This window comes from Eublepharis macularius, chromosome 7, assembly GCF_028583425.1.
Source record: "Eublepharis macularius isolate TG4126 chromosome 7, MPM_Emac_v1.0, whole genome shotgun sequence".
NCBI lineage: Eukaryota > Metazoa > Chordata > Lepidosauria > Squamata > Eublepharidae > Eublepharis > Eublepharis macularius.
The window spans coordinates 104,946,386-104,969,287 of NC_072796.1; the positions used below are offsets into that span (position 1 = coordinate 104,946,386).

General features: G+C 41.1%; 1 protein-coding gene across 2 annotated transcripts; it reads right to left on the bottom strand.

The window, feature by feature from the left end:
- Nucleotides 1–1,180: 1,180 nt before the first annotated feature.
- On the bottom strand, nucleotides 1,181–22,707 carry RMDN1 (regulator of microtubule dynamics 1). 2 transcript variants are annotated; one of them, XM_054985735.1, is made up of 10 exons: nucleotides 22,602–22,707; nucleotides 15,076–15,193; nucleotides 14,789–14,873; nucleotides 7,337–7,496; nucleotides 5,831–5,920; nucleotides 4,299–4,354; nucleotides 3,113–3,200; nucleotides 2,689–2,719; nucleotides 1,934–2,067; nucleotides 1,181–1,477 (listed from the first exon to the last, which is right to left on the bottom strand). In XM_054985735.1, the coding sequence occupies exons 2-10, from the start codon at nucleotides 15,134–15,136 to the stop codon at nucleotides 1,439–1,441; spliced, it is 744 nt and encodes a 247-aa protein (XP_054841710.1). In that variant the 5' UTR covers nucleotides 15,137–15,193; nucleotides 22,602–22,707; the 3' UTR covers nucleotides 1,181–1,438. The 2 variants fall into 2 exon arrangements, with proteins under 2 accessions (XP_054841710.1, XP_054841709.1); XM_054985734.1 differs by having other exon boundaries at nucleotides 22,436–22,690.
- Nucleotides 22,708–22,902: the final 195 nt, after the last annotated feature.

Consider the following 22,902-nt stretch of genomic DNA (forward strand, 5'->3'; position numbering starts at 1 on the left):
CCCCTCTGTATGCCCGTCCGCCCAGTTGACCTGCTGTTCCCTCCTACCAAGTCTGGGGGCTGGGACCCAGACCCCGGACACTGCCGATTCAAACTGATCAGCAGCCATTAGCATCAGACTATTCAGATGACTACCAAAGGGTAGGACTTTAATAAAATGCAGCATTTAGTTACAACTGATTTATATAATTAGTGACTAATTTAATTGTCAATGTAAACAATTGCATGCTGACTGCAGCACTTATACAGTAAGGCTAGGGATAGTAGAATTCATTGGGCTGTATGAAAATGCACATGTGCAAAAAATCAATTGTGCTGTACTGCATGGTAAAGAAGAAATACAGTGAAGCAACCTGTGGAACAGCCATGAATGGGTCACCAAACAGTCAATCTGATCATTTCAAGAACAGTTTGTAGTTTGACTGGTGAACAAGGCATGAGCCGAGCTGGTGGGCACTTGAACATCCCTAATTATGCTCCTGTCTTAGCCATATATTTTAGCTAATTTCTACTGGCAGTTGCTTGTCTCCTCGTGACAAATATTGTTAAGAATTTTGGGGAGGGGATGCAGCTCAGTTGTACAGCATCTATTTCGCACGCAGAAAGTCCCAAGGTAATGCCCTGGCATCTCGCTGAAAGGATAAGGTGGTAGGTGATATGAAAGACCTCTAGCCGAGACCCTGGAGAGCCACTGCCAGTTTGAGTAGACAATACTGACCTTGATGGACGAAGGGTCTGATTCAATATTAGACAGCTTCATGTATGCGTCAAATAGTACTTAAAGCAAGAACTGCTGTCTTGGGAATCGTATTGTATGATTGCTATGATGATCTAGTCTTATGTTTTAAATGTATTTACACTCTACTGTGACCCACCCTGAGCCTGCTTGCAAGAAGCATGGGCTAGAAGTCCAATAAATGAATGAAGTGATAGTGTCCTTGCCCTTAATGATTCTATACTTTCACCTGGTTCCCCTTTTCTTTCAAAATTTTGATTCCTGCTGACAAACCCAGCACCACTATGAAAGATCCCAACATTTATCACTATTTAAAGGCCTTATAATAGAAGGCTTTCTTGGTTGTTATTTTTTATGTTTCAGTTTCTCTGAAAACAAAATGAGAACTGACAGGTCACCCTCTGGAGGATGACCTGTTAATACATCAGTAAGGGGGAAAAAATCCTTGGAAAAATATATTAGTAGTTTATAAGTGACCAGGAAAAGAGCAATTAAGATGCATTTTTTGCCTTTTAGCACATCACATCTATAATTTGATACAGCAAAGATAAATGGGGAAGAGGTGCTTCACAAAAATTGGAGCTTCCATATTGGCCTCCTATGCAACATACCAAAAAAAGAAAAAGAAAAAAACCTAGCCTAGAAGCTCACTATCGATAAACAATGGGTCAAAGCAGTCCACATATTTTAATTAGTAATCTTGTCACAGAGAATTTAGTAATTCCAGAGCTTCTTTTTGGACCTGAAAATAAAACAAGTGAAAAAATTACAAAGTTATTATTATATTATTACAGAGTAACCCCACAAATAAAAATTTATCTGTAATCTTTATTCTTACATGCAGAAAACCCTGCCTGCATTTGTACAGGATACAACTAGACCTGGAAAATCTGGGTTCCAAAGAGAGAGTCCCTAGGTGACCTTGATTCGGTCACTGCCTCTCAGCCTAAGCGAAATCACAGGGCTGCTGCAAATGGACAAATATCCACAAATGAGGCCAGGTTGAGAATTAGATATACTGATGGATTTTCATTATAAATGCATACGTTTCCAAGCATTCAAGTGATTAATATACTGCACTTGTACAGTATATTGTTCTATTTCCCCAGAACATCTGAAATGTTTTTTTAAAAGCCTGAAAAATAAGTACAATTTTACATTTCTGTTGGATTGCAGTGACAACTGCTGGATAGTTTACCTGCTTATCTTCCTCTGTGTGGGCTAGCCGTTCCTTGGCCTTTGTCAACCACAAAAGGGCCATCTTTCTGTTGTTTAACTTCATATATGTCTTTCCCAAGAACAGTAAGTTTTTACTGTAGAAGTTGGGCTCAACTGTACAAAAATAACAAAGGGAGATGTTGTTACCTTGTTACAGTGTTGTCCAACAGTTAACTGCTATTTATGACACATTTGTTTTTTTAAAAGAACATTGCAGATCCAAGAACATACAACTCAGCTTACTTTTAATTGTAAAATAATGCAGTATTTAAAATTCCACCATGATTTAGTATGTAGTTTTGAACAGAGTTCAAGACACAGGTCGTAGCACTTTTAGGAAGATTTGACACATGAATTATACTGACTAAAGTTTTTAATCATAGAACAAGTCTTCAAATTTTAATGCTGTCAACGCTATAAGCTATCTAATTTACTATGCATTTGGGGAATATAGGAAACACAGCCTCACTTCCTTGTGCAAGATCTACTAAGATTCCTCATGGCAGGCCAGTTTAAGAAAGTGGAGACTGCCCTGGAAGATACAATGTATCCACCTAGAACCTTATTTTTAACTTCAGGAGAAAGTTGCATAAAGACATTTCCTGCCTCAGTATTTCCAAGGTTACCTAAGGTGTTAAAGCTTCTCAGAAATGTACCTGAGGGAATATTTGTGCTGTTTGGTTTTTAAATCTGAAATGACCACAGACAAGTGTACCAGGTTTACTACAAACTTACCATCTTCAGCCTTCTGAAAGTATTGTAGAGCCTGGAAAACATTAACATTAAAGTTAATCACGTATTGCTGAAGTAATCCAAGTCCCTTTAGCATTCTATAGGACAACAAGCAGTGCAAGATGACCGATGGGCTTAATACTCTTATGCTTCTTTTTTTTATTAAAATGTGTTTTTGAGGACATATTTATTCAGAAAATGCCATTTAAATCAGTGGAATTCTGTTTTGCTTAACATCTGAGCTGTTTTTGCTGTTTAGTTAACAGCTTATCAGCTCCAGCGTAATGACATTTCTTTAAAAGGTCAAAGTTTGTCTATTTACTGCACTACAATCTTACCTTTTAAATTACTTTTTGTATCCTTGTCTTACAATGATACACCATACCAGCAAAGAAAAATGTATGCAGGGGCTATTATCACACTGTACCTCATCATAGGTGGAGCTGGGTGGGGTTGAAAATAAAACTGCAGCTATTTTGCTCTGGTACCATGGCATTTCAGCAAATGTGTAACACCTACAACATATGAAACAGATGGTATATGCCTTAGATCTTACATTTTGTTTACATACTTGGAAGTATATAGAAACTTCAAAAAGCATGTTTATCTACCTCAAATCCCAGTCTCCACCCCCCTCTTACAACTTACAGGTGAGATAGGATAGGTTGAGATCTACGGATTGGCTCAAGGCTCAACCTAGAAGTTTCAGAGCAGAACGGAGATTTAAGCCCAGGGCTCAAGCCAACTGCTACTGCACACTGCTAACACATTAAACAACACTTGTGGCACAGCAAAACCATTGGAGGACTTAAACGGTGGACTGTATCAGCTTTATGCCTCAAGACCTCCAGCAGTGCCATGAAGAAGGCCTCATCATTTTTTTAAATTGCAAGTCTTGTGTTTTTAAACTGCGTTTACCACTTCATCATGGGTACCAATAATCAGAGGAATGCAGGGTACAAATGTTCAAATTAAACACAGAAAGTTGCTAGCCTGCTGGTCCAACTTCATGATTCTCCTCACCCAGCTTGCCCACCCATTCACTGGCTCCTATGGTGGTTGTTGGCAGCATTGCTGGCTCCTTCTTCACCTGACTGCCGGCACTGCTGCCCCTCCACTACAGCTCAAGTAGTGGCAGCTTCTATCCATTTGCTTATCTTTTCTTCCCCAATACTTAGTAGTGAGGGGGCAGCAGCAGCTCTTGCCTCCCCCATCTTCCTGCTAGCTTTCGGGCTAACAGAAGTAGGGGACATGTGGCAGCAGTAGTGCCTGCTCCTTCCTAACTGCAACACCGCCTGGGGTGTGTGGTTCCCACTCCTCCTCGCTGCCCACTGATCTTCAGAGGAAAGGTGTTGGTGGGCTGCCTCAGGGCACATGGGATCCACTTTCACTCTGCTGGTGGTAAGTTGGAGAGCAAGTTGGAGGAAATTTTATTGACACTTCTAGGATGATAATGATGAAAAGGAGTGAGGGGCAGAAAGTTTTTGTAGCAAATACAGGCCCTGTTTATACCAAGGTGCTTTTACTGGGGTTACCTTATAATACCGTTACAAGCCTGAAAGGAAAATATTTGTGTCAAAAGTTTGGTTTTGTTTAAAAATATTCTCTCTTACCAAATACCCATAAGATGAAGTGAAGTAGGATCCTTAGGGTTCAGCTCAATTGCTTTCTGCCAAGAAAAGGTAAGATATAAAAGCCATTCAGTAAGATGAGGTTTGAAATTGACTCTCCCCTACAACTACTCTCCCCAATCTACAGTCATGGAAGAATTGTATTTCTGGAGGTTGTAATTATGTTTGAGAGAATGGTAATATCTTCCATATTCAATAACATTTATCTTTGTACACCTGTGTAACTGGTGATACACCTTTGTAGCAGATCACCAGTTAAACAAACAATTCACCAAACTAAAAATATTGTTTCTGATCCATTAGGCCTCCAACAAGAGCAGTACTTCAGGTATGGTCAGGTAGCAAAATATATTCTAAGAATATTGAAAAAAAATCCTGACAAGATGAAAGTGATGCTGACACCCATTTAGAATGAGGGCAATGCAGGATCATTTGACTATTAATAAAATCAGCATTTAACCAAATAGAAGTAAAGTGGCATCATCATGCATTTGAATATCTACAATCACTTCAAATAGGGATAACGTTTTTTTTAAAAATAAGCTAATCAAAGAGGAAAATAACAAATATACATAGCTTTGAACAGCCAACTCCTCTAAAAAAACTGTTGTTGTCACTTTTTAAATTGGTGGTGATAAATACACAGTTCCACTAAGAAGCACTATGTTTTCTCTTACAGTGTTGGGGAAGCAATGATTAGGTTGGAGCTTGTGAAGAAAAGTTAAAAGTCTTGGAATAACATAACACTTGCAGCAGAATCACTGAGTACAGGCAAGGGAGATAAGTAGAGATTATGTAACACAAGATAATGGCTGGAACATGAACCAGCAACTTAACAATAGATAATGAGAAATGCAGTAAGGTTGTGAAAAACTGAAAGGGCAGGTATTTAACTGTAACTTTAATTCAACATGCAAAATTATGAGGGAGGAATAAAAAGATTAATTCCAGGCTGTGACTTAGATCCTAAATAAACACAAGCAGAGAGGTGTATGCATAAGCAAATTTCTCCACTTCCCCTTTCTTACTCCAGCCAACTGTAACTCCTGAAGTTATGCCTCCTGGGGCGGGGGCGGTGGCGGGGGAGGGGGGGGGGGACTCTACGGACCCCAGGAATAAAATGGCAAGGCAAAGTGTTTACAATGGTATGGGAAAACAATGACATCCTCCTGCCCCATTTTTCCACTGGTAGAAATGTCTTTTTTACCAAGGAATAAAATACAGGACACAGAGTAGGAAACAAAAAGGACACAATGGTTGTTGTGGGTTTTCCGGGCTGTATTGCCGTGGTCTTGGCATTGTAGTTCCTGATGTTTCGCCAGCAGCTGTGGCTGGCATCTTCAGAGGTGTACACCTCTGAAGATGCCAGCCACAGCTGCTGGCGAAACGTCAGGAACTACAATGCCAAGACCACGGCAATACAGCCCGGAAAACCCACAACAACCATCGTTCTCCGGCCGTGAAAGCCTTCGACAATACAAAAAGGACACAAGTAGTAAATTATTTTAAAATACCTGGAAGTGTTCCTTGATAACAAAAGCATTTGCAATTTTTTTCTTTATTCCTTCATAATCACCCACATCACTAAGGCAGATTGCATACCACTAAATAAAAAAGAAACAAAACGGTTGTTTAGAAATACAGAAAGTTTAGCTTATCAATAAACTGTATCAATAAATCTACAATTACTACTCATTTGGATAAGACAGCAAATATACAATTCTGTCTTGAAAACAGTATATTAAATTTTAACTCAAAGCTCTGCAGTTCAATAAAATCACCAATATTAATCAAAAGCAGTGAAGATATTTCAAAAGATAAGTCTTCTCTACATTTTCTACGACTTGTGTGTTACTCATGTGAACATTCTCAAGAGATACATGAATGGTATGGATATGGCCAATGAAGAAAAATACCTTTCCCTTCAATAACACTAGAATTTCAGGTCAACCAATCAAGCTATTTTGCCTGTCTTAAACATACTGTCAAAGAAAATACTCCTTCAAAAGAACTTCTCTCAATGTGGAATTCTGATTTGCAAGGCAAGCACAAACCAGTTTAATGGTTCAGGTGTATCCATTAATCGTTTATTTCAATATATATTCAAAATAGATATTTATTATCAGTGTACACAAAATTCAAGTTAAAAACAAGTTAAAAACATAGAGCCTAAGTAGCAGGCTACATACGTATGTTGAAAATAGGTAAACCATTCTCCATATACAGTTGATGATACTGTCAAATGACCAACACTAAAACAGACCATATGTGTTTCAGCCCCAATGCCTTCCTCAGTGGTCAATTGTACAATATTTATGGTAAACAAACAAACCCACAAATCCAGAAACCAATATTAAAAATGCCCCTGATGTTCTTCTCTCTTATATTGTGTGGTATAATACAGATTGTTGCAGCAGGCCACAGACAGCTTCACATAGTGACTTGCACTTATACAATGCTCTTTGATGCAGAGGAGTTAGCCGTGTTAGTCTGTAGTAGCAAAATCAAAAAGAGTCCAGTAGCACCTTTAAGACTAACCAACTTTATTGTAGCACAAGCTTTTGAGAATCACAGTTCTCTTTGTCAGATGCATGCATCTGACAAAGAGAACTGTGATTCTCAAAAGCTTATGCTACAATAAAGTTGGTTAGTCTTAAAGGTGCTACTGGACTCTTTTTGACAATGCTCTTTGTCTGGTATTATATTCTGAGGCTTGGTTTCCAATGTTTTTGGATGTATATCATCAATCTGCAGATACCCCACAATACAAGAGAAAAGAACATCAGGAGCATTTAACTGTTTATACATCCATTTGAGTGATGGCAGCCAAACAAGTTGGCAGCTGGCAGCAATACTGTTATGGATATTGGATGCGTGGACCCTCATGTTCTTCAGGAGCTCTTAACTGGGCCCCTTTTCATAAAGTGCATTTTTGGAACACAAATATAGAAAATTCTCTTCTTATTTCTACATACGAAAGAGCAGTAATACCACCATTTAAATTACACTGCCTAGCTCACCTTGTTTACTGCAAAACACGAAGGGTCTTTTTCAAGAGCTTTCTTTGCATAAGCAAGGGCTTCGTACGTCAATGATTTCTTTTTCTCTACAGAAGTCTGACTAAGTTGAGCTAGGTCACGTGATGCTCGCGCCAGGCGCCACAGCAACTGTGCGTTCTCACTAAACAGAAAAACACACAATCAGGATGCTTTAACTCATTAAACAAGTTATTAATTACTGGATCAGGAGTAGCCACAGGCTCACACGAACTCCTCTTTCCTTTTCTGAGAAACTGTATTTTTATATTTTATTTTTTTATCTAATTTGTACCCCATCTTTCTCCCCAATGAGGACCCAAAGCAACTTACAACATTATCCTCTCCTCCATTTTATCATCATAACAACTCTGTGAATTAAGTTAGACTGAGAGCGTGTGTCCCTCAGCAACCTTCCATGGCGGAATGGAGATTCAAACCTGGGTCTCCCAGATCTTAGTCCAGCGCTCTAATCATCACACCATGCTGGCTCCCTAATTATACGTTGTATTACAATTGTGCCACTATTTTCATTAACCCAGGTAAGCACAAAAACCAGTTTGTAGCAATAGTTAAAACTGGGCACACAAATAATGGTTTGAGCTTACCATGGTTAGCCATTGTAAGCCATGCAGACAATACTGCAATACTGTTAGCTCCAAAAGGAAAGGAAAGGCAAGGGGGAGAATCTGCATGAAACACTGTTGGAAAATCACATAGCCTTTCACTGGCATCTGGCCTACAAAGCACATGTTACGCTTCAATCCATAAGCCAGGTATCATCCAATGCCTGTATGCAGTTTTACAGTGTGATCAGGAGATGGTGTTCACAAACCATGTGATCCCACACAGGAAAACTGACACCATTTTGACAGCACTCATTATAGCAGAGCATTTTAACTGCAAAGTCTTGTCACTAGCTGCAGTAATTTTCTGAAAACCCACTTCAGAAGACTTTATACTTGTCATGTTACTGTACATCAGATCCAGCGGGTGATAGGTATGCGTGAATTTCTCAGACCAAACGCAACCACTTTTCCCCCTATTATTTTCTGACATTAACCATGTTAGAAGTCAACAGATGACTAAAAATAAATTTGTAGCACACTGTAAAGATATAGGTTTGGTGTTAATAAAACATAGCAGCAGCACATTTGCATCACCAAGATTACACCTCCCCCTACTAATCACGGCTAGTCACACCCATCTCACCTTTTCCTAACTGACCATTTTTCACTGCTGCCAGGATCATTACCAGCGCGATCAAGCAAGTAGATAAAATAAAGATTAATTTTGTAAATCAAACTGGAAACCAAAGGACTTGTATTAATCTAGTATTTGTTTCCAGGATTGTCCCATACTCTGCATCCAAACACTGCCTCAGATTTTAAAGCTGTCTCTTATTGGCAGTGGCCAAGTCAGTATGCATGGTCACTAGTCAGGGCGGGCGCATCAATGGAGGCAAGTTGGAAAACTGCCTCGAGTGCAGAGGCGCCAGAGGGGGCACTGAGGGCGGGGGCGCGCCCTGCGGAACAACTGAGCGGGAGAGTTGGGAGGACGCATGCACGCCAAGAATCCTCCCCCATCTCCTGTCTGTTGCCTCACAAACTGAAAAGGAGCGAAGGAAAAATGAAAGTTTCTTTTGGGGGACTGGGGGGGGGATGGGACGGAATAATGACACCCAAAGGCTGGGCTGCTGCTGCTCTCTCCCAGGGCACCCTCGTGTCAGGGGTGGGGAGGGGGGCTTGTGCCTGTGTCTTCAGCAGCTCATTCAAAGTGCACACCCTGAGGCGCAGCTGTTTCTCTAGGTCCTTCTCGCTTTCTCCTTTCCCTTCCTCTTTGTTTTCTTCTGTCATTATTCCACCCCAAAAGAAATTTATCACTTTTCCTCCACTCCTTTCCAGTTTGTAAGGCGACAGGAAGGATATAGGGTGGGAATGCTTTGGGGCTCCCCTCCCCCAAACACACATGTTCAGAGAGGGCAGTGAGCAGTGGCAGAGAGGGGAAAGCGTCTCCTACATTTTCCAAGAAAACTTGTGCGACTCTCGTCTCATTTGGTGTGGCTCTAAGTTGCCCCGCGCTGCTGCCACTGACGCCACTAGCACACAGCTGTGGGCCAGGTGCAGCAGGTGGCCGAGGCGGATCCGGGGCAACTGAGCAGTCTGGGTGTGCACGCGCACGCGCACGCGCACGCACACGCGGGAGTCGGCAACACCCCTGAAGCTGCCCCTGACCTCAGGCGCCAGAAACTCTGGCACTGGCCCTGTCACTAGTACTTCTCCTAAGAACTACATATCCTTCACTCTTTTGTTTTTAAGTCACAAGGAAGCAGAAAGCAGTCTATTTTTAAAAGAAGTTGTGTGAAGTAGATAACCAGTCAGTTCCCCCTTTGGAATTGCCTAAAGATTATGCAGGGCCAGGGTGCAAGGTTATCTCCCCCCTTCCTGAAAAATATCACAATAATTAAATTTAAAATACTATCTCGGCTGGCTTCATGGAATATTTGACCAGTATGTTGTCTCTGATTTCGGTGTTAGTTTTGCTAGACTATATATATTTTTCCATACACAAAGTCTTTTATTCAGAATTATTAAAACTGCACAAAAGTATGTTGTTTTACAGAATTTTCAAAACTGATTTTCAAAACTTCATAGAGGTCATCATTACAAACAAAAAGTCCTACATCATTTCAGTGGTCTTCCAAAGCTGGTAGCTCTACTGAACACACTAGATGATGAGGACATGAAAATTCAGAGTTGTAAAATCTTTCAATTCACCAGCCTCCTGCTTTCCAAGAATCCATTATCTGTCTTCAAATTGCTTCCTAAGTAGTGATGGAAGTGATTTTAATGAATTAGAATATTCTATGTGCCTTTACTATTATTATGCAACTTTATTTTATTCTCAGGTGCCATTATAGTATTTTTACTGCAAAGAATGAACACTGAAGCAAAATGACCAAGCAAAAGACACATGAATGTATGCTAGGGGCAAATGGGAGGATCTGAATAGTTACTCTTAGACAGAAAAGGATACTTGCCTAACCTGGGAATGGAAAGAGGAGTGGGTGATAAACCACTCATTGAAAGAAATAAGCTTGCTTCAGGTTAATTATATTAGCAGAACTTTTCAAGGCTATGAGGAGCCCCAAGCAATAGAAATGGGGTGCTTAACGCAGATTCAACCACATTCCTAAGGAGGGGAGAGTGCTCCCCTCTCACGGTACCCAATGGAACAATCTCTGCCTGTAAAGTACAAGGTTGCTGAAGCAACACTAAGACACCCTTGGCAAAATGTTACACTGTCCAGGGAGAAGGAAATAATAAGAAGTCTATGAATGGGAAAGTGTGAGAGAGGAAGAGAGATGCACGAATGTGATAAGCAATGCTAATTGGGAAATATTATAATTATGTTGCTGACCAGAATTATTCTTCCAATAGGGGACCACTGGATCATTGGAGGTGGTCACCTACACAGACCAATAGGGGTCACAATTATGTTCGAGCCAATGGGACCCCCAACATTGTAACTACCCAAAGGGTATAAGATGCTTTGCACAGCTATTGTAGCTTTGATGGGCATTGGACACAAGGGAACCTTTTACTCTCTGTAACCGATGCTCCTCCATGTTTAATAAACATAGTAGACTTGCTTCATTCACAGGACTCTGCGTCCGTCTCTTCTTGGAATTGGTTAAGGGACATTCGAACCACTGATTGTGTGGAACAGTAGCCTTAAGCCACTAGATTCAGGACAGACAAAAGAAAGTACTTTCTCACATAACATGTAATTTATTTTACAGAATTTGTAGCCTGAGGGTGTAGTGAATGCCAGTTCAGAAGGTCTTAAATGGAAAAAATGGAAATCTGACCTTAAAAAGACAGAGCGGTGTATGTGTGTGTGTTGCTACTGCCTTCATGCTCCGCTTGTCAGCTTTCAGGAGGCATCTGGCTGACCACTATTAGAAATCAGACATTGCACTAAAGATTTTATCTGATCTAGCAGGTCTTATGCAAGTTATTATTCTCATAGTTTCTTTGCCTACTCTGTTCTATTACTCACATTACATTTACAGTATGGAGGTATACTGGCTTGCCTTCCAGCGCTGCTACAAAAAATACTGGGACTTTGTGAATCATTTTGAACATCTTCAATGTGCTGTATAAGTATTATTAATCCTAATAATAATCATCTTGTAAGATAGGACAATATTGTTATACTCCATTATAGAAAGCAGACTCATGCTGAAAAATCTGGATCAAGAATTTTCCAACTCATAGCTCATTACCTTAACCTGTTACCAGAACTGCTTTTTATAATGGGGAAATTAGCTTTAGCAGTCTGTAACTAAAATTAGTGAGGATCTAACCAGTGTTTACGGAGGTCCCGATTCCAGACACTCTAGTGACAAAGAGGCAGACTACAAATAGGTTCAATAAACACATGTATTTACTAATAGTGTGGCGTAAGCCTGAACTTGCACATACACACAAGAAAGCATACAAAGGACTAAGAAATACAGAGTAAGAAATATAGAGACGTTTGCATTAGCAGGTTCCCAACGATGATAGGGGAAATACTCACTATCCTGAAGCGGAGCAGAGACACAGCGGGGTGGTCCAATGCCAGCAATGGATCCACGGACAGACAGCAAGGGGTTCTGGATAGGAATGGGCTGGGCACCATGCGGTCTGAGAGACCAGCTTAAATACCCCAAAACGTACCCTGGGGCTGGTGCTGTACTTGGTGGTTCTCACAGATTAAAACAAAGGCTCTAATGGGTTACTGAATGGCTTAGATGGGCCACTTTAGGAATCTGATTGTGATAAGTGACACCTCAGGAAGAGGGGACAAAAGAGGGAGGGGGAAATCCGAGTGGGCTGAATGGATGTTCCAGCGGACAGGGCTTGCCCTGATGTCATCAGCTCTGGAATGCGGAGGTTTCTTTGAGATGCATTCTCTAAGTGCTTGGGATGGTCGGCACTTAGTTCCTTCTCCGGGGCGGCTCCTAAGATATGCAGAGCGGGTTGAGGTACTCTCGCTGTGGACGTGGTGTGCCCGCTTCGCCGAAATGGCTTCTCAAAGCAGTCTTCTTCCCTCGGTCTTCTGGCTGCCTAAGAACATGGTTGCCGGCAGGGCATGGCGGAGACTGGTTTGCAGGTTGCCCGGTAGCGAGGGCAAGCTCGGGGACCGACCCGCGGGAGGCTCCAGGCGGGAACTGACCAGGAAGCGCCTAGCCAGGCTCGCTGGAGGTTTCCCCGGCAGGCGCCCGGCTGCTAGCAGCGGCTTGGGCCCAGATGAGGCAGGCTTCCATGGAGGCAGAGGGAACAGCACGTAAAACACAGTCCAAAGCAGGGAACAGGCACGGTCCGTGGCAGATGGCAATGCAGGCACGGGGCACACTTGTAACAAAGTCCAAACACACACTGGGAGGTCTAGATATAGGTCTGGGCAGGGCTGCCCAGGAAGAGAGTCCTTTGTGCAGTTAACCAAACATGGAGTCAGGGAACTACACAGTCTATTGCAGCAGCAGGGTAATCAACAAGCAGACAGGAAACTGACACGTGTATTAGAACACACACGTGCAGGGCAATCTTTGTGTAGCAACAAAGCAGCAACGCAGGAAACTTTAACACAGTCCATGGCAGGCCTTAAAGCAGGAGAGGGGGCCTACTTGGCAACAAACCACTACACTAGCTGTCCAAAAGAACCCACACCCATCCCACTATAATTATAACGGTCAAAATCAGGGAGAGTAAGCGAATGAACACAAAGGTAGAAGCTCTCAAACCAAGCGTCCCTGAGTTCACTTTCCACAGAAGCAGACATATCAAGAAATAGATACGGAGCACATGCTGCAAAAGAACCACAGTTTGTTAGTTCACTAACACCCTCTCAGAAGGAAGAACAGATGCCAGCATACAGTATCAAACTATTCATATTTATTCCCTCTTAGATAATCACAACCCTATACAGCACAAGTATCTCAAAGAACAAAAGACTGAAAGATATGAAATATACCTCTTCCTAGGAGTAGGGTGTATAGGTTTTGGTATTAACCTATAAAGCCCTATGTGGACTGGGACCGTCGTATCTGTGGGACCGCCTCTCCCCATATGAGCCCCAGAGGACCCTTTGCTCGAGCGATAAACATCTATTAAAGATCCCTGGCCCTAAGGAGGCCCACCTGGTGTCGACCAGGGCCAGGGCTTTTTTGGCCCTGGCCCCAGCCTGGTGGAACGCTCTGTTGTAAGAGACAAGGGCCCGGCAGGATCTGTTAGCATTTCGCCAGGCCTGCAAGACGGCGCTGTTCTGCCAGGCATATAGTTGATGCTAGGCGGTTGATGCTAGGCGGTGCCCCCCCTAGTGGGGGGTTAAACTATATGCCCTCCTGTTCAATGTCATCTCCCATCTCTCACATACTTTGCTGAAAAATGCTCTATAGATGGTGAAAGGTGAGCGTCTAAATTATGTGCTGCTATGCTTTTGTTTTTATACTTATATAGATGTAGTATATTTTTAAACTGAATGATATGTATTATTTTATGTTTTTAATGGTAATGCTGATTAATTGTGTAGTGTGTTTTTAAGCTTTGTTGTGATCCGCCCTGAGCCCACTGATGTGGGGAGGGCGGACTATAAATTGAATAAATTAAATAAAATAAAATAATAGGAAACCATTGTGCCAAGAGACCCATGTCACACAGGATTGTGATATACATACACAATTAACTGAAGTTTCTATATATTCAAGCTACACAGCATTAACTAGGTGTGTGAAGCTTTTCAGTTAATGCTGAGTTACAAACTGAGAGCCAATTTGGTGTAGCAATTAAGAGCAGTAGGACTCTAATCTGGAGAGTCAGGTTTGATTCGCCAGCTGGGTGACCTTGAAGCCAGCTGGGTGACCTTGGGTCAGTCACAGCTCTTTCAGAGCTCTCTCAGCCCCACCCACCTCACAGGGTGATTGTTGTGAGGATAATAACAATGCACTTTGTAAACTGCTCTGAGTGGGCGTTAAGTTGTCCTGAAGGGTGGTATATAAATTGAATGTTGTTATTCTTAAGAACACACAAAACCTTTTCCCCCACTTTTGCTGAGCCATTTTTTTAAAGTTCCAATTATGCTATCCTTTTCAGTTATTCCAAGATAAATACATAATTTGTAATACAATAATACTAATTCCATTTAACATTGCACAGTAACTTTTCCAGCATAGGAAAGAGGACAATACCAGAGCGCATTCCAAAATTAGGCCATGAACTCTTTCTTCAGAGCAATAGCTTTCTGAATAATATCTTGCTCCAACCTCCAGCGTTTTGCACACAGCTCATATAAATGTCCACCACAGCAATTAGTGTATTAAAGGGACTAAATGGAATGCACAAAAGACAGTGTGGTTTCAAGACAGAAAGGGAATAATGAACAGTAACGTACCTGCTTTTGTGCTGCTCTAGCAAATGAAAGAGTTTTTCAGTTTCTCCACTCCCATACAGGTAGTCTGCTTGATCTAGAATATCATCTATTTGGGGTGTTAAAGCAGAAAAAAATGGCAATATAATATCCAAACAAAAGCCACAATCAGAATAAAATTATACACAGTAATTCTATCATCTCTCAAGAAAGCTATAATTTTCTTAATTCACAGCAACACATGAAAGATTAGCAATAAGATTCTATAATACTAAGAAGATAAATTTACATCTTTAATACAAAAATCTTACTTTGGTTGTCAGCATGAACGATAGAAGCCTGGGAGATTAATACATATGCTTCATATCCCATGTAGGACAGTACTGAGAATGCAAGCCCTTTTCTGAAAAACCTGGGTTTTCCATGCACCTGATAGAGAAAGACATAAAGGCTAAAATCCTAAATGTAGAGACTTGGAAAAAACAAGAAATTTACTTTTAAGTAAACCTGGATAAGCCTGGGCTGTTGACATACAACCATGTACATCAAATTGGAGAGAACTCCCATTCAGTGACTCTTCTCTTTTGCATGGTTCACGGTGAATAAACCTGACTTATAGGAAAGCTCAAACTACAGTTTTCTGCTTTGGATGTATTTTGTTGGTTCCCTGTCACAATCCACAAAGGAAGAGGGAATGTAAACACAGGAATCATTCATACTGCATCATGCTTTGGCATTACGTCTGAACCACTATATTTGAAACTGCCACAAGCATTTATTTTGCTGGACATATATGCACCATGGCACATACATAGTCCTGATATTTCTCTCTTCATACTGAATCAGTAACTTCAGTTCAAAGCAATGCATATTTGCACACATTCACACAGATTAGTCTGGCTGGTTGAGAGCAAAAACAGGCTCAGCTACAAACATTATGTATCACTATCAATGACAGACTCCTATTTCATAAGCTGAGTATTTTGACAAAAACAATAGCCAGGTGCAGTAACATTTTTTCTCACAACGTACTGTAAATACCAATTGCAATTCAGCTGTATATACATCTCACATTTGGAAGGTGGGTCCTGCTGCAATGTGAAAAAAAATTGAAGTTCCTAAATGTCAGCATTCAGTTTAGGCCTTGCCTTGCATTTGAGCCCTGATGAGCAGCACCTGAAGGTCAGTATAAGATAAAAGTTTGCATTTATTTTCAGCTTTATCATTAACTAAGGGCCCCGTGGCACAGACTGGAGAGCTGCAATACTGCAGCCCAAGCTCTGCTCACGACCTGAGTTCGATCCTGGCGGAAGCCATGTTCAAGTAGCCAGCTCAAGGTTGACTCAGCCTGCCATCCTTCTGAGGTTGGTAAAATGAGTACCCGGTTTCTTGGGGGTAAAGTGTACTGTAGATGATTGGGGAAGACGATGGCAAACCACCCCGTAACAAAAATCTGCCAAGAAAATGTTGTGATGAGATGTCCCCCCATGTGCTTGCACCTTTACCTTTTTTATCATTAACTAGGCTGCTGGTATTCAAAATATATCTTAATATAGACAGAGTCTGATCCTAACCACATTTACTCTGAAATGGCTTCCATTGATTTCTACACAACTTACTTTCAAATAAACATGCTTAAGATTTTTTCTGGTGGATAGCTGTGTTAGTCTGCAGCAGAACAGCAAGATTTGAGTCCAGTGACACCTTAAAGACCAACAAGTTTTTCAAGGTATGAGCATTTGAGAGTCAGAGTTCCCTTCTCCAGATACCTATATTTAAAGAAGGGACCTTTGACTCTTGAAAACTTATGCCCTGAAGGTGTCACTGGACTCAAATGTTGATGCAAAAGATTGCTTCCTAAGAGACTTTAATCTTACTGCAACTTCTCCCAAATCAGTCTATGAAGCTATATCCAATTTATTTGTGTTTAAACAAAATTTCTATAGATTCTGAAAAGAAAAAAAGTTTTTATTCCAAGTCATATTAAAAAATGCAGTCAATACTCATTTAAGCAAAACTGCATGTGCTACACTACACATGTAAATCAAACACTGTGCATACACTTATAATCAACAAGCTTGGAGCCCCTCAAGTAATCTGGGGGCAGGGGGAATTAGAAATCACACCTATTTCTCTCCAGTAGTCTCCAAATTCTCAGGGCATAAACAGGACTTTTCCTGTCCCCCTTTGTTTCTTTTAATTGACAATGAACTATTCTCAGTAGTCATTTTCAGTCCTCACCAGGCTTTGGGAAGTGTTTTTTTTTCTTCTGATTAATATATAGTCTTATTTTTCTGCCTATCTGGATCCCCTTAAGAAAGAGGCCCTCCCCCAACCTTGCTTGCAGGTGGCCTTCTTTTGCTGCTTTCATCATCTGCACAGAGGCCAGCATAATCTGAACATTGCCCTGAGCATGGATCAAAAGAACCACACAAGGATGGAAAAGACAAAATGCAAGAAATCTATGCTACGGTTTGGCAACCTTTGAAAATTATTGGGACAAAAGGAATCCAAACAGAGGAGGTTAATGAGGAGATTCTGGAATGTATATAATTCATAATTATAAAAAACTGGTATGAGGGAAGACGTAAAAAATATGTTGGGATTGGAATATATGCATAATTGTGGGGTTTTTCCCTCTTGGAAAACTAAAAAATAGTATGAGTGTCTCAGAGTTTGATAGCTCCTGCAAGAAAAGAGTTGATATTTGATGTATATTTATATTTCATTGGATGTAATGTAAGATTATTAAAAAAAATAACTAATGGAGAAAAAAAGAACCACACAATGGGGCCAATTACAAAGGGGGGGTATACAAAGTTAGGTTTGCAGAATAATTGGGGGAGGGAGAGGTGATCTACTAAGCAGCAGGGAAAGGAAGTAAGCATGGAGCTGAAAGCATGTCCTATACATCTCCTCTGTCTTTGCTGGCCAGGTGATTAGATGGGCAGGGCTTGGAGAAGAAGCATGTCCAACAGGCATTCTGCTCCAAGCCTAGACCATGGTAAGGTGGGAGGGGGAGGTGAAACCAGAAAACACTTCCCCACCTCCACCAACTGAGCAGTGGCAGTGGTTAGGATTTTTAAGGCCAAGTCTCTCGCCCAATTACTTTATGGGGCGCCATTGAGTATAACACCGTATCAGTCCTATTGACAGTCTCTAGAAAAAGTACAATCAAAGTTTTTAAGGCATATTCTGTTCCCTTTTGTGCCTCCAATTCAGGTATCCGCTTGGAAACCGGTATAGTTACCTTAAAAGCAGGCTTATGGATCGTTGTCATCCTTTATTGGTTTAAATTAATGACTAAACCTTCTGGCTTAGCCATCTTAATAGTAACAGGTTCTAGTATACCGTATTGGATGAAGGAAACGGAGCTTAAACTGGGTTGTTATGGTCTCTCTAAACAGTTTTTGCTGAATATGGAACACAGCTCTGTTGAACCTTTTCTTAAACAAAGAATTCTGGACATTGAAAGATAACCTTTAACCTGACTCAGGTCATGCTATCTTCCAGAAATGGAAAACTTAAAGTGACAATAATGCCATATTTACAAAATCTGGACAAACTTGACTACAGGAGAGCAGTTACCCTTCTTAGAATGGATGTTACCATCAGCGGCCATAGAGGGTAAATATACAAAGCAATCATATGAGGAAGTGCGTGTATGTGGGACTGGGAAGATAGAAATGAGGGAATATGTCCTTTTTGAGAGTAAACTTTACCAAAATATCAGAGCTGCCTACAGGGGTTTTTTTCTGGGAAAAGAGGTGGTGGAACTCTCAAGAGAGAAATGAAGAAAAAACACACGGGATTCTTTGAAATAATAGTATTTTCAAGCACTATTGCTGAGTATTTTCAAGAGGTGCCGGAACTCCATTCCACCGCGTTCCCCCTGAAAAAAAGCCCTGTCTGCCTATATAACTCTGATTCACAATCTGTTCCTGGGAAGAAATTACAGATTTTATTTAGATAAGCTTTTAGCTGATAGAGACCAAGAAACCACCTTAAAGGCAGCAAAATTTGCTGTGCAGGCCATACGGCTCCTAAAGTATTTTGTAGGGGAAAATATTTAAATATTTTATTAATTTTAAAGTTTTAAATATTTTAAGAATTTGGATCCCGGAATTTCAAAGTTTTTTAGATGTATAGATCTGTTAACAATACGGTTTACCTGGACTGTATGTTTTAATTAGATTGTATGCCATTATTTGTCTGGTCTTTGACCATATTAAACTTTGATTGATTGATTGAACTGAGCCATGGGGTGAAGGAAATGAAGTCCAGTGAGTTTTCTGCTCCAAGCCATGCCCTCCCTATTATCTTCTTGGTTGGGGGGCATAAAGCTAATCACAGCAGGAATCACAGGGAGCAGCAGGGGAGAGAAGAACAGGATTCCCTTCCTCAAAAGTCCTCAATGGTTCCCCAACTATAGTGATATACTTTCAGTTTTCATTAATGCATTTACCATAAGAATATCTCCAGTATTAAGCTCCCAGTAGTTCCTTTCATTTCAAAGCTCTAACATTTGAAGAACTTTTGAACGTTTGAAAAACTTTGACATTGGAAGGAAAATTGTTAGTTTTTCAAACACTATTAAAGCTACATTTTCATTCTGACTAAAAATTCATAGGGATTATTTCTGTGTTTAGGCCCTGATTAATGGGCTAGTAAACATTTTAATGGGGGCGGAGCTTTAATTTTTGCTGAGATATTTCTCAGCTACCACTTTTGTTATACAATCACTAAGTAGACATTCCACCAAAGACTTAAAGGTCGCTGTGGTTCAACAGAAACCTTTCAAAAACAAAATCCAACGGGAGGCTGCTGAACTGGAATTCATATGCAAATTTGACTCTGTCAAGCGGGGACTGAATAGAGACTATGAATGGTTATCACATTACCACAGGTAACAGATTCTCTTTACAGAGGCGTGATCTGGGGGAGCCCAGTGACGCCTGGTGTGAGCTTTCGGGGACCACAGTTCTCTTTGTCAGATGCAACTGGCAGGGAGAGCTGTGGTTACCGAAGGCTTATACTACATAGGAATTGGATACCTTCACTGCTACAAACTGACTGCACACCAAAAGGAAATGTTTACATTTCCAAGCAAAGGAATGTTTTGATTGCCTCTATGCTAATTGCATTCTGCCTTCTTGTGATTTATGCTCCCCTCCTTCCCTCTCTTTCCCCCTCCTCTTCTGTATCTGCCCAGTTTTGATCAGGCATCTGACGAAGAGAACTTGATTCTCGAAAGCTTATGCTATAATAAAATTGGTTAGTCTTAAAGGTGCTACTGGACTCTTTTTGATTTTGCTACTACAGACTAACACGGCTAACTCCTCTGGAACTAAGTAGAATAGGCCACTTTCCATAAATTTCATTTCTATATTTTTTTCACAGAAATTAATGCTCCTGCAACTCTGGTGCTAGTGCCTAGCACTGAATCCTCCCTGCCCCAATCACCCTGGTGAGGCTTAAATCACTTCCTATCCCTATCTATATTATACTCATAAAATTCTAATATTTATTTACTTTGTTTATATCCTACCTTTCTTGCTGAGATTCAAGGCAGATACCAAAATTTAAAAAACAAGTCAACCAGACAGCATAAAACATCCAATAAATACAAAAGCAGTAGGATTACAGAATCAGAAAACAATGCAAAAACTGCCTAATGTGTGACATACCATAAACAATGCAGAAAGTGCATTACAATGATACAACACAGCGCAGGAAGGAAAAAATGATATGTGCAAATACCCCTCCCAAATCTTCACTAGGTTGTTCTTGAGGATCTGTTCTCTCTCCAGGTTAGCTGCTGCACAAGGATCAGGACTTGGGGGAATTCCCCCCAAAGGTGACAGTATTCAGTACTGATGAGTATCTCACACAAAAGCACTGACCGCAATAGTCTACAATCCTACTTCCTCCAGGTCTGTTCCTTTATTTTGCATTTCTAATACCTTTATAAAAATGCTCTCCTGAACATTTCTGTTTTGCACATTCTGTGGAATAAAGTAGTAGTGTAGGGGCCTTCCTGATCTGAGTAGTTCAAAGGTGGAATCAGCTGCCTAGGGAGGTGGTGAGTTCCCCTTCACTGGCAGTTTTCAAGAAGAGGCTAGATGAATATTTGTCAGGGATGCTTTAGGTTCATCCTGCATTGGGCAGGAGGAGTGGGTTAGAAAGTCTGTATGGCCCCTTCCAACTCTGTGATTCTGTGATCTCAAACAGGCTGTTTCCATAAGGTGGGAACTACAACAAAGTATGTGCATGAACCCCAGACAATCAGAACAGCCTGCTGTGCTGCACATGATATTTTGAACAATCACCTTTGATTTTATTGGTTTAAGTATATCAGTGTTATAGTAAGGGTAGCCATTTGGGCACCTTATAGGTGAAAACAGAGAGAAACTTTTTTATAACCATACATCATACCAGTGTTCATTTAAAAACGTATCAAATACTTAAAAGTGGCAATGGTCTTATTCCCATTGTACACAAAATATAATTTAAGAATATCATGTAACAGAAGCCAACCTTTGTTAAAGTAACATTGATGATACTTGATTAAATTTATGAATCTGAAAACTTTTGTTCTTTTAAAATTTACAAACAGATAAAAGTTTTGAACAACCACAACATTCAATTTATATACCACCCTTCAGGATGACTTAACACACAGAGTGGTTTGCAAAGTATGCTATTATTGGTTGTTGTGGATTTTCCGGGCTGTATAGCCATGGTCTTGGCATTGTAGTTCCTGACGTTTCGCCAGCAGCTGTCAGGAACTACAATGCCAAGACCACGGCTATACAGCCTGGAAAATCCACAACAACCATCGTTCTCCAGCTGTGAAAGCCTTCGACAATATATGCTATTATAATCCCCACAACAAAACACCCTGTGAGGTGGGTGGGGCTGAGAGAGCTAGAAGCTGTGAGTGACCCAAGGTCACCCAGCTGGCTTCAAGTGGAGTGGGGAATCAAACTCGGTTCTCTAGATTAGAGTCCTGCTCTCTTAATCACTACACCAAACTGGCTCTCACTAGGAACTATCACTGGGAAAAAGCATGCCATAATATAGCAAAGACATCTTAGATACAAAGGAATTTGATATTACTGTGATTTGGTTAGCAGGATTTGAGTACAGTGGCACCTTAGAGACCAGTAAGATTTTCAGGGTCTGAGATTTCAAGAGTCAGAGCTCCCTTCTTCAGACACGAGTAGGAATGGTGATACCTGAGGCTTTATATCCCAGCCAAAGATGAGTGGTGTGTTACAAGGGAGGGCATCAGGATGTAAAGATAGAATGCAGCTTGATTAGAGCAGAAATTTGGCTAGTTTTTATGAATTAATCGATTTATTTCCCATACTATTATTTGCACAAGGTTTAATTTGTATTCGAGTTCAACCTCATTTGGAGTATCTTAAACTTTTTTTTAAAGGTGTTGACACACCTGCTCCTCGTAGTTATAGAACAAAAAGCAGTCAGGCACAAAGACGGAGGGGGGATGCGTGTGAAGAGAATGAAAGGGGAGAGGGAACGTCCCATAGAGTTGCGCTTTCTACTGACAGATCAAAGACAGCGCTGAACTTGTCATCCTCCGCAACAGAACACAGGATCACACTGAAAAGAAGCAGAGAGCGAGAAAGAGTCCCAACACAACCGCACCTCACTTCCTTCTCGTCCCGCATGAACTCGGCGCCACCAACCGAGCCGAATCCCTGGAGCCTGGCAGAAGAGCCGTGCCAAAGTGGCGCCCCGGCGCAGTTGTCGCGCTGCAGCCATGACAAATAAGCCTTCTCCTTTCCAGTCAACTTTCAAACAGCCAACTCACCCCCTCCCCGGAAACAGAGTTCAAATTGTCTCCACTCTAAACTGCAGTTTCTTCTCCAGAGCCTCTAGAGGGTCACATCCTAAAAGGACCGAGTTGTGCTAAAACCACCTTCTTTGAGTTCCACTCCTCGTAGCGACCGCCCAAACGCCGTTTCGTAGCAACCGTAGATTCCTCTGTCGTCTCGATGACGTCACGAGCTGCCCGCGGAGGGGGGGAGAGAACGAGAGCGATCATGTGATTTATAGTGGCGTTTGGAAAAGGGCTGGCTTTGCGTGGAAGTTTTCTTTTTGTATTAAAAATG

Bases quoted from the DNA above. Each gene is read 5' to 3' on its own strand.
- RMDN1 (XM_054985734.1), bottom strand. From the start codon at position 22,552: ATGGCTGCAGCGCGACAACTGCGCCGGGGCGCCACTTTGGCACGGCTC. The intron at 15,194-22,435 runs GTGCGGTTGTGT...TTTCTCTATCAG, and splicing joins CGGGACGAGAAGGAAGTGAG to GTGCATGGAAAACCCAGGTT. The intron at 2,720-3,112 runs GTACAGTGTGAT...AATGTTTTCCAG, and splicing joins CCAGCTCCACCTATGATGAG to GCTCTACAATACTTTCAGAA.